The sequence below is a fragment of the Lissotriton helveticus genome, chromosome 12 (genome assembly GCF_964261635.1).
Source record: "Lissotriton helveticus chromosome 12, aLisHel1.1, whole genome shotgun sequence".
In the NCBI taxonomy this organism is placed as follows: Eukaryota; Metazoa; Chordata; class Amphibia; order Caudata; family Salamandridae; genus Lissotriton; species Lissotriton helveticus.
In genome coordinates, this window is record NC_136073.1 from 910070031 (window position 1) to 910084949 (window position 14919).

Sequence of the window (14919 nt, forward strand, 5' to 3'; positions counted from 1 at the left end):
CGGCTTGAGTTGGTTTCTTTGACTTACTTGGTGTAAATTCTGTGCTGCAGCTTGCTACATGATGCTTTAAATGATGTACGCAAGGTGGGTGTTCCCAAGTGTATCCCAACGCAGCAGTAATGCAGTGGGAATAACTAACATCACACTGCGTGACGCTACGTCATGCAGTGCAACGCAACAGTGGAATGTGTCAGAATGCTACGCATGGCCAGCGCAGTCACATGCGATGATGCAAGGCCATCAGCAGTAAAGGATCTTCCACCTAATGCACTCTGGCACGCTCTTCCAAGTCATGTTGGTAGGTATGTGCAACTGGGAGTTGGAGGGGGAAGTCAACAGTGACACAAAGGAGCAGATATTGCGACAAAGGTTCACCCGCATTGATCTCAAGGGGAGGGAGGCGATTTAACTGAAGAAGGAAAGTAGCCTGAAGTTGTTGAAGAGATAACTTCAAGTCTTCAACCAGCGATAGGACGGTCCAGCGCCATCCCACCACCCCTGAGACGGATGCCGGTTCGCCACATGTTTGCCTCTGGCTCTTTTCAGAAGACACAATCAGAAGCACAACTATTCCATCAATGTGCAGGCAATTGTTGACCAAGATGGAGTATTCACCAGTGGGGGAGCCAAGTACCCAGGAAGAGCCCATTTTTATACATTGTACCATAAATGAGTGCTTCCAAAGTGGAACGTGTTGAAATGGACTACTTATTGGTAAAAGCGTTTAGCTATTCTTTTCCATGTGGATGTGAAATACAATTGCAAACAACCAAATATAGTATCAATAAAGTCTTCCATTACCCACAGTAGATGTAATGAAACAAATGAGATACCAATTCCGTACCAGTGGTGGTCAATTGGACCATTATGTAATTCAACACAGGGAACCAAGCAAAGTTCATGCTCTCTGGTGCCTGAAAGGAAGATTGCGGAAATGCGCCAAATGTCTAAGAAATGGAGCATTTCTACTCTGTTGTTGCACGGGGGCACTGCGTGCAGCCTAGCACCACCACAGGCACACTTGCACCGTATGTATGGACTCAGAGGGGTATGCAATCATGTAAAGACCATCTGATCTTTTTAAAATTGTTTCAAAAGTGTATGCAATCTAAAACAGCAAAAATATAGGAAACTATTTAGTGAACCATGCAGAGGCAGTTTGTGTGTCTATTCATGTTTAAACGTATGTGTGTCTATGCACGCTGCTTCCACGGTTCTTCTTGCAATGGGAAGGCCTTGCATTGCAGGACAGTGGGTGTGTCCACACATCCATACATCCATGACATCTATTTGTCCACATTCATACTCACATCCCATAACTTTAGATTAATTAGACTATTAAAAAGAAAACATGATGTGTGCCCGGGTCTGCGGATATGCTTAACAAGAATTGTTACAAGTGCAAGTTCCACACTCAATACATTATTATTATAGGTCATGACATGTGCACTGAACCATATAAATGTACTGGAAAGCAACCACACCTCACAGCGTGTGTCTAAATGAATGTGTTACACACTGTTGTGATCTGCGCACACGGATAGATCACAGTTGATGTACAGTCTGGTAAGGTAGATAATGTGAAAATTGTCAGCCAAATAAACTGTGTAGGTAAAGGGAATTTTCATCATGCCATCAACATCTTTCTTAGGGTTGTCATACATGTACGTAGGGGTGTGATACAAATGTAGATTACCTCACAACAGTGCATGTCTCTGAGGTGTCTGTATGTTCGGTTGGATCAGACACATCACTGGGGACAAGAACACACCTATAAATAACACAAAGGGGAGTGTGTGCTGTTGAAGGAACACAAACTGGAGAAAGTAATCTCATCTTTCAACATGAATGACAGTTGTGGTAGCATTAATGTATACACTGCAAATATACACAAAACAGAAGAATCCATACGTGTCCTGTGTACTGATATGTCACACAGTGCTGTGTAGCTACGCAACTTGCAGAAATGTGTTGGGTTATTGCTTACAAAGTTGTGAAACTTACATCTGATGTAAAAGATATGCACTGTAAGAATAATCATAAATGAATTGCGAGCGATTATGTGTCAAACCATGAAATAAATCCATGATTATGACGTATGTTACATTATATCAGTACAACGAATGCACGAATGCACGAAAGCCAGTTTACTTCATCAAACTTCACATTTAACCCAGACGACCCACAGATTGTATGTAACATGTCCTGCTACCTCCAGCTCCAGAGGCACCACAAGTCTGACACATGCAAAACTACTTTCTGCCAGAGGAACAGAATTTGGCGGACGGAGTGTTGCAGCATGCTCGCCGGGAGGAGATACTTGTATATTGTGCCTCATTGCACTTGTGGCGGCAGAAGTGGATAGGCTTGACTGATATGGCCAGGATCACAAAGTATGTGTGGGTGTTAGTGCAGTAGTAACCCTATTAATGCACCCAGCTCTCTCATCTCAAAAAATATCAACACAAAACATACCTGACATAGGGCCTGATTTAGAGTTTGTGTAATGGATATCAAGTCCACCATATTACAACTGCCATAGGATATAATGCACCTGTAACACGTCGGAAAGGATATCCGTCGCAACAGTCCACCATATTACCATGGCCGTAGGATATAATGCACCTGTAACACAGCAGACGGGATATCTGTCACAACCGTCTGCCGTATTACAATGGCCGTAGGATTTAATGCACCTGTAACACATCAGATGGGATAATTGCTGTGAGAAGTTGGCCTGATATATGATGCTCACTAGTTCTAGTGATCACCTTGTATCAGTCCAAACAACCCTTATGGTGATTGGTTGTAAGTCAACCTTATAGACCAGCTATCCTAATGGTAGCATGGACAAAGCAATCTTAGGCTAAACTCTTTTGGCATGTGAAGCCAGCTGTTTTACCACAATATAACCCCTTGAATACCAGATGAAAGGACACCACACAGGTTGTTATGAAAATAAACAGTATATTTATTAGTAACAACACCTCTGAACTCTTTATGAGGTCAGAGGGCTAAGCACATGACAATCTCTTACGAAAAATACGACAAGTTGCACAAAATTACAATGGTGCCCTAGGGGCACGACAAACCATATACTAAGTAAGTGGAATGTGAAAGTCGATAAAAGGAATGGAGCTGTCCAGAGGCTGTAGGATCGATGGGACCACGCTGCACTAACCTCAGGTAAGTAATAGGAGGCCCACGGGATGCGTGTGCAGAGTGTGAACTCACACGCGAGATGCGTAACAACGACTATGGACAGTACAGTTCAAGTTAAAAGGTAAGTACGGACAATCCTGACTAGGTAGGACTAAAACGACTGTGGAACTGGACACTAGGACAGTTAGACTACCCTTGAGCACCGAAATGCTCTCGTTACCTCACCCACGGGCTGCGGGTGCATAGGTGCCAAAGATGTCCGGTGCGATCCAAGGGTGGATCAGTGAAGAAGAGGACCTGAAAGCAGAGGGGACAGTGTTCAAAGTCACTAGCCAGTGACCTGTGTGGAACCAGGAAGGAACAAGGTGCTGTTGTCGCGATCAGGTAAAGAGTGGACGCTTGACTCTGCAGCCACGTGGACCAGTAGGTGTCTTCGCGACCAGGATGGAGGCACGAGCTGTCCCACACAGGCTCTCGCTGTCGGCGGTGTCGGATCCGGAATTGGAGTCAACAGGCCTTGGCAAAGGCAACCCACGCGGTGAAGGAAAAAGACGTCTGGTGCGGACTAGGACAGTCCGGGGTGCCCCTCTTTTGGAAGGGAGCAAGGGCCAGTCTGGAGCAACCAGACCAGCAGCAAAGATTCAAAGGTTCGTACTCTAGGAGGCCACTAGCCAGCCGGCAAGTGACCAGACAACGTGTCAAGCAGCAAACAAGCAGAAGGGCCCCACGCAGATCTCGTGGAGGCTGGAGGGCTGATCTTCGGTGCAGGAGCTGCTCGGGGCTGGGGCTTCTCAGTCCCCAAAGCACTTAGTCGAGTTTACCTCGGGAGTTGTGCTGGAAGCGAAGTGCAGTTTCTTTCAAGATGGCCGGTCCCACGTGTCTCGTCGCACCCACGGATCTCAGCTGTGCTGCAGATGTAGGTTGAGGTCTAGGAGGTCTGGGAATCCGGGTCTCGTCGGGCTCTGAAGTCTGGATCCTGGAAGGAAGACGACAAAGGGAAGCCGCTGGACGCTTGATGGTGCCTGCAGTTGCAGGGTGGACACTCCTTGCCCACAAGGGAGATTTCTTCAGTCTTCTGTGGAGCAGAACGTCAAAGTCCAGAGTTTCTTCTTGTAGAGTAGTTCAGGATTAATCTAATTTGGAATGGGACCAGCTCCTACCTTTATCCTGCTAAAGGGGGCTGCACTACTGACTAGGTCCCTCCCCTGGGTGGGACCAGGAAGGGGGGTGGTTACACCCCCTAACCTTTGTCTGGTTTCGTGCCAGAGCTGGGGCAGGGATGCCCCAGCAACTGGTTTGAACCGGTGTATGCACAGGACACCTTGTGTGCCCCAGGCATGTCTCATTCCTTTCAGGCCTCCCTACCTCAATACACAAAATCCTGTCTGGGGTGGTGCTAGCACCTCCCCAGGCAGGAAACCATTTGTCCAAGTCTCCCTCGCTGGAAGGACTCCCAGCAGCAGGAGGTCAGACTTGTGTCTGTGGTGGCAGCATCCATTTTGTGATGCCAAGGCTCGAGTTAACTTTAACCAGGTTCACAGTTACATACATGTCGTGCCCCTCTAGAAGGGTGGAATGCTACCCCCGTCGCCAGAATTGGCAAGGGGGCAGTATTCCAATTCGTATGACACCTTACTCGACATGTTTTGATAATGTTATACCAGAGTTAGCATTTACTCGCGAGGTTGATAATGCACTTAAGAGTATATGGTATAGCATTATCATGGAAACAACTACAGGACTTGGTTCCGAAAGCTGTAGACAGGCTCAGCTCATGCTAGAGCACCATCTCACATAATTCCAAGCACTCTGCCTTCAGGATTGATAAGGCCTGCCATAGGAGTGACTGATAGGAGGATATGTGTCCATTTTAGGGTTAGATATAGGTATACTATATCTACAGCAAAGGGTGTTTACACCACCTTGCCCCAGCCGTCGTGCAGCCAGTTGTGTCAGTTTTAAATGGCCAGCCAGGGGTGGCATAATACATGCTTCAGCCCCTGGTAGGCCCTGGGTACACCTATGCCCTGGATACCTAAGGTATACTGTACAGGGTCTGATAAGGTGGCCCAGTACCAATTGGTAAATGCACCTAAAGTACATGGTTGTCAAATTAGAGAGAGAACAGCTAGGCTGTGGGTCTGATTAGCAGGCCCACAGCCAGGGAAAGTCATAAACCAGTGAAGCAAAAAGCAAAAATCCGGGGTGACCATAGGATTGCAGACCCCACTCTCCTACAATTGCCCCAAGAGTCCGCTGTATTACAACAGCTGTAGGATATAATGCACCTGCAACACAGCAGATCGGATATCCACCACAAGCGTCTGCCGTATTACAATGGCCATAGGATATAATGCACCTGCAACACAACAGACGGGATATCCGCCACAACCGGCCTCCATATTACAATGGCCGTAGGATTTAATGCACCTGTAACACATCAGATGGGATATCGGCCCCAAGCATCCGCCGTATCACAATGGCCGCAGGATATAATGCACATGTAAAACGGCAGACGGGATATCCGTCACAAGCGTCCACAGTATTACAACGGCCATTGGATATAATGCACCTGTAACACAGCAGATGGGATATCCGTCGCAAGTGTCTGCTGTCCTACAATGGCCGTAAGATATAATGCACCTGTAACACAGCAGACGGGATATCTGTCACAAGCATCTGCCGTATATTACAACGGCTGTGGGATATAATGCACCTGTAACATGGCAGATGGGACATCCATCACAAGCGTCTGCCGTATTACAATAGGATATAATGCACCTGTAACACGGCAAACAGGATATCCGCCACAAGCGTCTGCCATATTACAGCTGCAGTAGGATATAATGCACCTGTAAAAGAGCGGACGGGATATCTGTCACGTTTGTGATGGAGTATTCTGTGCACAGAAATGAAGATAATGAAGAAGACACAAAGGATATATAATTGCCATGCTGCCTCATATAAACTTAAATGTATGTGAACACAGATATTCTAATCAAGCGAGTACAAATATGCAAATCAAAGCACATTTACATATCTACGTCAATACACTCTAATATACAAATGCCTATCTGCAGCCATTCACAGGCTCACTTCAAGCAGGGCACTATCACCTGCCTTTGGGGTCCTTGGGGTCTACAGTGCAGTTGCATTGAGCGGCGCTCTCTTTGGGGAGGAGCTCTGGGGCTACAGTGACACCAGCTTATTACCAAGAACAGAAAACAGGTTCCGAAGGTCACTATTCCATTTTCCCAGTAGCACCTGTCTGCTTCCTCTGAGGCTGGATCTGAATATTTAGAGGGTGAGAATCCTAAAGTGTTGGATTAGTCTATGGACAACCCCTGGGTTGGCTTCTTACAGAACGGCCATTAACGAGGTGATTGCTCTTGACAAGAACTGTTCCATGCCTTGGCTTCAGGCGGTTAAAGAGCTCCGCCTTAGTTAGCACCTGTCTGAGGTGTGGAAAGACTTAGGGCCTTATTTTTGAGGCTTCGCGTCAGTTTTGCTCTGCTGTTGTGTCAGTTTTTGTGACGCAACGGCGACGTAAAACATACTCCCTGTTGCGTCCTATTTACAAAGTGACGCATCTAAGGAGATGCGTTACTTTGTAAACCCCTGTGCTACATTATACCTGCGCAAGGTATAATGTATGCAGGGTGGGCGTTCCCACGTAAGTAAGCCTCATTGAAGAGACACCAACCCAACCCAACACCAACGACATCCCACCGTCACAAGACCTGTGCGACTCACTGGCCACCTTCTTCTATCGCAAGATCGCAGACATTCACGACAACTTCAACGCCGTCATCACCCCGACAACTGCAGGCACCACGCCCCCACGGCCACCACCCACAACAACCGCATGCTCGCCTGGACCAACATCAACAATGACGGCACCATCAAGATCATGAACACCGTCCACTTCGGATCCCCAGAAGACCCCTGCCCACACCACATCTTCAACAAAGCCAGCAGCACCATAGCACCCCATCTCCGGACAACCATCAACATCTCCTTCAAGACAGCGACCTTCCCTGAGACCTGGAAACACGCAGAGATCAAAGCCTTACTCAAGAAACCCAAGGCGGATCCCAAGAACCTAAAGAACTTCCGACCCATCTCCCTGCTCCCGTTCCTGGCAAAGGTCATGGAAAAGGCCGTTAACAAACAACTGACTGCACACTAAAAGCACGCCTCCATGACGCCAGAATCCAAGAGAAGGCCTTGGACTGGACCACCTCCTTCCTCACCGGGAGAACCCTGAGCGTCCGCATCCCCCCCCTTCCTCTCCAAAGCCACCAAAATCATCTGCGGCGTACCCCAAGGAACATCCCTCAGCCCAACGTTGTTCAACGTATACACGGCACCGCTTGCCCACGTCGCCTGACGGCACAACCTAAACATCATCTCCTACGCTGATGACTCCCAGCTGATCCTCTCGCTCACCTAGGACCCCCACACCGCCAAAACCAACCTTCAAGAAGGAATGAAGGCCAACGCCGACTGGATGAGGAACAGCCGTCTGAAGCTGAACCTGGACAAGACGGAGGTCCTCATCCTCGCTTCCACCCCCTCAGCCTGGGACGACTCCTGGTGGCCGACGGCACTAGAAGCACCCTCTACACCCTCCGACCACGCACAAAACCTGGGGTCATCCTCGACTCCACCCTCTCCATGACAAAGCACATCAACGCCGTCTCCTCCTCCTGCTTTAACACCCTCTGCATGCTTCGCAGGATCTTCAAGTGGATCCCCACCACAACTAGAAAGACTAGAAGGACGGTCACCCAGGCCCTCGTCAGCAGCAGACTGGACTACGGCAACGCACTCTACACAGGAGTCCCGGCCAAACTCCTGAAACGGCTCCAACGCATCCAGAACGCCTCTGCACTCCTGATCCTCGACATCCCGCGCCGCAGCCACATCACCCCTGTAGGAGAGTGGGGTCTGCAATCCTATGGTCACCCCAGATTTATGCTTTTTGCTTCACTGGTTTACGACTTTCCCTGGCTGTGGGCCTGCTAATCAGACCCACAGCCTAGCTGTTCTCTCTCTAAATTGACATCCATGTACTTTAGGTGCATTTACCAATTGGTACTGGGCCACCTTATCAGTCCCTGTACCCAGGGCCTAGGTGTACCCAGGGCCTACCAGGGGCTGAAGCATGTATTATGCCACCCCTGGCTGGCCATCTAAATCTGACACAACTGGCTACATGACAACTGGGGCAAGGTGGTGTAAACACCCTTTGCTGTAGATATAGTATACCTATATCTAACCCTAAAATGGACACATATATTCCTATCAGTCACTCCTATGGAAGGCCTTATCAATCCTGAAGGCAGAGAGCTTGGAATTATGTGAGATGGTGCTCTGGCATGAGCTGAGCCCGTTTTCAGCTTGCGGAACCAAGTCCTAATAGCTGTTCCATGATAACGCTATACCATATACTCTTAAGTGCATTATCAACCTCGCGGTTAAATGCTAACTCTGGTATAACATTATCAAAACATGTCGAGTAAGGTGTCATACGATTTGGAATACTACCCCCTCGCCAATTCTGGCGACGGGGGTAGCATTCCACCCTTCTAGAGGGACACAACATGTATGTAACTGTGAACCCCGGTTAAAGTTAACTCGAGCCTCAGCATCACAAAATGGATGCTGCCACCACAGACACAAGTCTGACCTACTGCTGCTGGGAGTCCTTCCAGCGAGGATGGCCTGGACACAGGGTTTCCTGCCTTGGGAGGTGCTAGCACCACCCCAGACAGGATTTTTTTTTGAGGTAGGGAGGCCTGAAAGGAATGAGACATGCCTGGGGCACACAAGGTGCCCTGTGCATACACCGGTTCAAACCAGTTGCTGGGGCATCCCAGCCCCAGCTCTGGAGGGAAACAGGACAAAGGATAGGGGGTGTAACCACCCCCCTTCCTGGTCCCACCCAGGGGAGGGACCTAGTCTGTAGTGCAGCCCCCTTTAGGAGAATAAAGGTAGGAGCTGGTCCCATTCCAAATTAGATTATCCTGAACTATTCAACAAGAAGAAACTCTGGCCTTCGACGTTCTGCTCTACAGAAGACTGAAGAATCTCCCTTGTGGACAAGGAGTGTCCACTCTGCAACTGCAGGCACCATCAAGCATCCAGCGGCTTCACTTTGTCGTCTTCCCTCGAGGATCCAGACTTCAGAGCCCGACGAGACCTGGATTCCCAGACCTCTCCAACTTCTACCTACATCTGCTTCAAAGCTGAGACCCGTGGGTGTGACGAAACACGTGGGACCGGCCATCTTGAACGAACCTGCACTTCGCTTCCAGCACGACTCCCGAGGTAAACTCGACCAAGTGCTTTGGGGACTGAGAAGCCCCAGCCCCGAGCAGCCCCTGCACCGAAGATCAGCCCTCCAGCATCCACGAGATCTGCGTGGGGCCCTTCTGCTTTGTTGCTGCTCGACGCATTGTCTGGTCACTTGCCAGCTGGCTAGTGGCCTCCTAGACGACGAACCTTTGAATCTTCACTGCTGTCCTGGTTGCTCCAGACTGGCCCTTGCTCCCTTCCAAAAGAGGGGCACCCCGGACTCTCCTAGTCCGCACCAGACGCCTTTTCCCTTCACCGCGTGGGTTGCCTTTGCCAAGGCCTGTTGAGTTCAATCCCGGATCTGACACCGCGGACAGCGAGAGCCTGCGTGGGACAGCTCGTGCCTCCATCCTGGTCATCGAAGACGCCTCCTGGTCCACGTGGCTGCAGAGTCAAGCGTCCACTCTTCACCTGATTGCGACGGCGACATCTGGTTCCTTCCTGGTTCCACTCCAGTCACTGGCTAGTGACTGTGAACATTGTCCCCTCTGCTTTCAGGTCTCCTTCTTCAACAATCCACCCTTGGATTGCACCGGACATCTTCCTCCTGGTCGCCTGCAGCATCTTTTCTTTCAGGCTCCATTGACTTCAACACGAGAACCCAACGCACTTTGACACCTGTGCACCCGCGGCCCGTGGGTGAGGTAACAAGAGCATTTCGGTGCTCAAGGGTAGTTTAACTGTCCTAGTGTCCAGTTCCACAGTCGTTTTAGTCCTACCTCGTCAGGATTGTCCGTACTCACCTTTAACTTGAACTGCACTGTCCATAGACGTTGTTACGCATCTTGCGTGTGAGTTCACACTCTGCACACGCGTTCCGTGGGCCTCCTATTACTTACCTGAAGTTAGTATAGCGTGGTCCCTTCGATCCTACAGCCTCTGGACAGCTCCATTGCTATTATCGACTTTCACATTCCACTTACTTAGTATATGGTTTGTCGTGCCCCTAGGGCACCATTGTAATTTTGTGCGACTTGTAGTATTTTTCGTAAGGGATTGTCATGTGCTTAGCCCTCTGACCTCATAAAGAGTTCAGAGGTGTTGTTATTAATAAATATACTGTTTATTTTCATAACAACCGTGTGATGTCCTTTCACTTGGTATTCAAGGGGTTATATTGTGGTAAAACAGCTGGCTTCACATGCCAAAAGAGTTTAGCCTAAGACTGCTTTGTCCATGCTACCATTAGGATAGCTGGTCTATAAGGTTGACTTACAACCAATCACCATAAGGGTTGTTTGGACTGATACAAGGTGATCACTAGAACTAGTGAGCATCATATATCAGGCCAACTTCTCACATTGTTGCAGCGGTGGGATTTGAGCTTGCTGTTGTTTTTACCACATATAATCTTGAAATATCATTTGAAAGATCACATAAGGTACCTAGGTACATATAACAAGCTTAGAAATACTCTGAGTTCTACTGAACCATCTGTTGTAGTAGAAAGGGCCTAGCACACCCTGACTACAACTCTTAGCAAGGGATCAGTAGGAAAACCCATAGTGTAGGTAGGTGCATCACTTACACCTCACTAGAAAGCATGTCTACCCATGGAGAGACTTCAGAGAGTCCCCTAGTGGTTAGTGACCCTCCACTGGTCCTTTCCAGATATGCAGCTCTCAGTTTCTAGGAGATGAGACAATTGTGTACCTCCAGGAAATTGAAACAGGGTTCTAACTTAACACTCCCTTTCTGTTAGGTCTCTTAGAGACATATGATGCTAGAAAGGCTTCTAACACAGATGGGAGCATGCCAGCCTTAGAAGGTACTCTTGGAGATCCAGACCTCCCTGAAACAGAGAATGTAGAAGAGGAGGAGGAAGAAGAGGACCAGTCTGGGGATGAGGCAGACAATGGCTCTGTGATAGTCAGCAGATTCACAAGGGCCAACTTAGACCTACATAGGGAAGGATCTGGGGGACCCCCAGTACTGACCCTGAGCAGGCCTAACTTTGGAGTTAGGAGAGATAGATCTCATTCTAGGGACTCCAATAGATCTGTGCACTCTCATGCCTCTGCTCAGAGGAGAATGACTTCCCCTCAGAGGAGAGAGCATGAAGCAAGGATGAAGCAGGCTAATCTGAGGATCCAGAGGGAAGAACTTGCCCTTGCCAAAGAGAAGCTTGCCTTGCTAGAGAGCAACAGTTGAGTGGGGTAGTCCCCACTGGTGGCAGCAATATCCCTAGGAATAGAGACAGGAGTTTTGATAATAGACACCTGAGTAAAATAGTGCCCCCCTATAAGACAGGGGATGATATCCACAAGTGAATAACTGCTTTGGAGAGGGCCTGCAAAGTACAGCAGGTACCCCAGAGTCAGTGGGCAGCTATTTTGTGGCTCTCCTTTGAAGGTAAAGGTAGAGACAAACTCCTCACTGTTAGAGATGAGGATGCAAATGATTACCAAGTCTTGAAAACTGCTCTGATTGATGGGTTTGGCTTAACCACTGAACAGTACAGGTTGATGTTCAGGGATACCCAGAAAACTCAGGCTCAAGATTGGACTGACTTTGTGGATTGTGCCACTAAGGCTCTGGAGGGCTGGTTACTGGGAAGTAAAGTTACTGATTACACAGGATTGTATAATCTAATTATGAGAGAGAAAATCTTAAATAATTGTCAGAACCAGTTGTTGCATCAGCACTTGATTGACTCAGATCTGACCTCTCCCCAAGAATTGGGAAAGAAGGCAGACAGATGGGTCAGGACAAGGGTCAAGCAGCAGAACCAGAACCAGGGTGGTGGCCAGAAGAAAGCAGACCAGAAGGGTAATGAGAATAAGCAAAAGGACCAGAAGTCTTCAACAGGGCCCCAACAACCTAAGGAGGGTGGGTCCCAAACTTCCCAAAAGAAGAAGAATGATGGTCCTAAGAAGCCATGGTGCCAATACTGTAAAAGTAAGACTCACTGGTTTAGTGAGTGCACCAAGAAAGGCCAAACTCCTACCACTACTGTCCCTAAAACACCTGCACCCCTTAGTACAGTTAGTAGTGGTACTGTACCTCCCAAGGGTATAGCTGGGTTAACCCTGGGAACTGAGGTGGGTTCTGACTTAGTTAGAATTCCTACTCAGGCAGTTCTTGTTTGTACTGGGGACATGGATGTGACCCCTACTGTAAGTCCTAGTACTCTGGGCAAATACAGACAAACACCTTTAATTAATGGAAAAATGGCTCAGGCCTACAGGGACACATGTGCCAGTGTCACCATGGTGACACCAACATTTGTGGACCCTGACCAGATCATGCTAGGTTCAGATTACCTAGTGACCAATGCTAGCAATGTCACTACCAATCACAGTATGGCAGTTGTTAATTTCTCCTGGCGAGGGGTAACTGGCTCAAAAGGGTTGTAGTTAGTTCAGACCTCCCAGTAGATTGTCTTTTGGGCAATGATTTGGAATCCTCACTGTGGTCAGATGTGGAGTACAGGACTCATGTAGAAATGCTAGGTCTCTCCTCACATGTCCTTGCTGTGACTAGGTCACAGGCCAAGAAATGCCCAGCTGAACAAGTGCTGGATCCTAGAAGAATGGACCAGACACTACCCAAGAGAAGGAATGGTACGGTTAAGGCAGAGCCTTCCCCCCTGCCTCAGGTTGAGTTTCTTGGGACAGGGGGACCTTCCAGGGCAGACTTGAGGCAGGCCCAATTAGATTGTTCCTCTCTTGAACCCCTCAGACAGCAGGCTGCTGCTGAGGCTGCAGGGAATGCTACAGGTGCCCATAAGGTATATTGGGAAGATGGACTCCTATACTCTGAGGCAAGAGACCCCAAGCCTGGTGCTACCAGGAGGCTGGTCATCCCCTTGTCTCTTAGAGGTTTCCTTCTCACCTTAGCCCCTGAGATTCCCCTTGCAGGTCACTTAGGCCAGAACAAGACTTGGGACAGGCTTGCCCCACACTTTCACTGGCCTCATATGTCTGAAGACACTAAAGAGTTTTGTCGCTCATGTGTCACCTGCCAAGCCAGTGGCAAATCAGGTGGCACAACAAAGGCCCCCCTCATACCACTACCTGTGGTGGGGGTTCCCTTTGAAAGAGTGGGGATTGACATTGTTGGACCAATGGACCCCCCAACAGCATCTGGGCACAGGTTTATACTGGTGGTAGTGGATCATGCCACCAGGTATCCAGAAGCTATTCCCCTTAGGACCACTACAGCTCCTGTTGTGGCCAGGGCCCTACTTGGAGTTTTCTCCAGAGTGAGGTTTCCTAAGGAGGTTGTCTCTGACAGAGGTGCAAACTTCATGTCAGGATACTTGACTGCAATGTGGAAGGAGTGTGGTGTCAATTATAAATTCACCACACCATATTACCCACAGTGCAATGGGCTTGTTGAGAGATTCAACCAGACCCTCAAAGGGATGATAAAAGGGTTACCTGAAAAGCTCAGGCGAAGATGGGACATCCTTTTACCCTGCCTCCTGTTTGCTTACAGAGAGGTCCCACAGAAGGGGGTTGGTTACAGCCCTTTTGAGCTTCTGTTTGGGCATCCTGTAAGAGGATCCCTATGTCTGGTGAAGGAAGGATGGGAGTTACCTCTCAAAAAGCCTAAGCTTGACATAGTGGACTATGTACTTGGTCTCCGCTCCAGGATGGCAGAGTACATGGAGAAGGCATCTAAAAACCTTGAGGCCAGCCAAGAACTTCAAAAAGCTTGGCATGACCAAAAGGCTGTCCTAACTGTGTATCATGCAGGACAGAAGGTGTGGGTGTTGGAGCCAGTGGCCCCAGCAGCTCTCCAAGACAAATGGTCTGGACCCCATACCATCATTGAGAAAAAGGGAGAGGTCACCTACTTGGTGGACAAGGGAACTCCCAGGAGCCCCCACAGGGTGCTTCATGTAAACAGGCTCAAAGCATTTGTCAACAGGGAGGACATGGGCTTGCTCATGGCCACAGATGAGGGGCAGGAGGAAGAGAGTGACCCTCCCCCAGACCTGCTCACTCAGAACCCTGATGATGGATCAGTAGATGGTGTAGTCTTTTCTGACAGCCTCTCTGCCCATCAACAAGAGGATTGTAAACAGGTTCTTCAATCCTTCAGGCAAATGTTTTCACTGACCCCCAGTCAGACAAACTGGTGCACCCATGGGGTGGACACTGGTGACAGTCTGCCTGTCAAGAGTAAAATCTACAGGCAACCTGACCACGTCAGGGACTGCATAAAGAAAGAAGTCCAAAAGATGTTGGAATTGGGAGTCATTGAACCCTCAGAGAGCCCTTGGGCTAGTCCTGTAGTTCTAGTGCCTAAACCTCACACCCAGGATGGTAAGAGGAGATGAGGTTTTGTGTAGACTACAGGGGTCTCAATGCTGTCACTAAGACAGATGCCCATCCAATACCTAGGGCAGATGAACTGATAGACAAGTTGGCTTCTGCAACTTTCTTAAGT

The 14919-nt window shown here is 48.8% G+C and overlaps 1 protein-coding gene across 1 annotated transcript in view; it reads left to right on the forward strand.

Annotated features, from left to right (window-relative positions):
- Nucleotides 1-204: 204 nt before the first annotated feature.
- The window catches only part of LOC144798201 (struthiocalcin-1-like), a 128360-nt gene continuing 113645 nt past the window's right edge, over nucleotides 205-14919 (forward strand). Inside the window, exon 1 of the mRNA XM_078668948.1 lies at nucleotides 205-298. Within this exon, the coding sequence (XP_078525074.1) occupies nucleotides 205-298 (94 nt within the window). The remainder of the gene's footprint in view (nucleotides 299-14919) is intronic.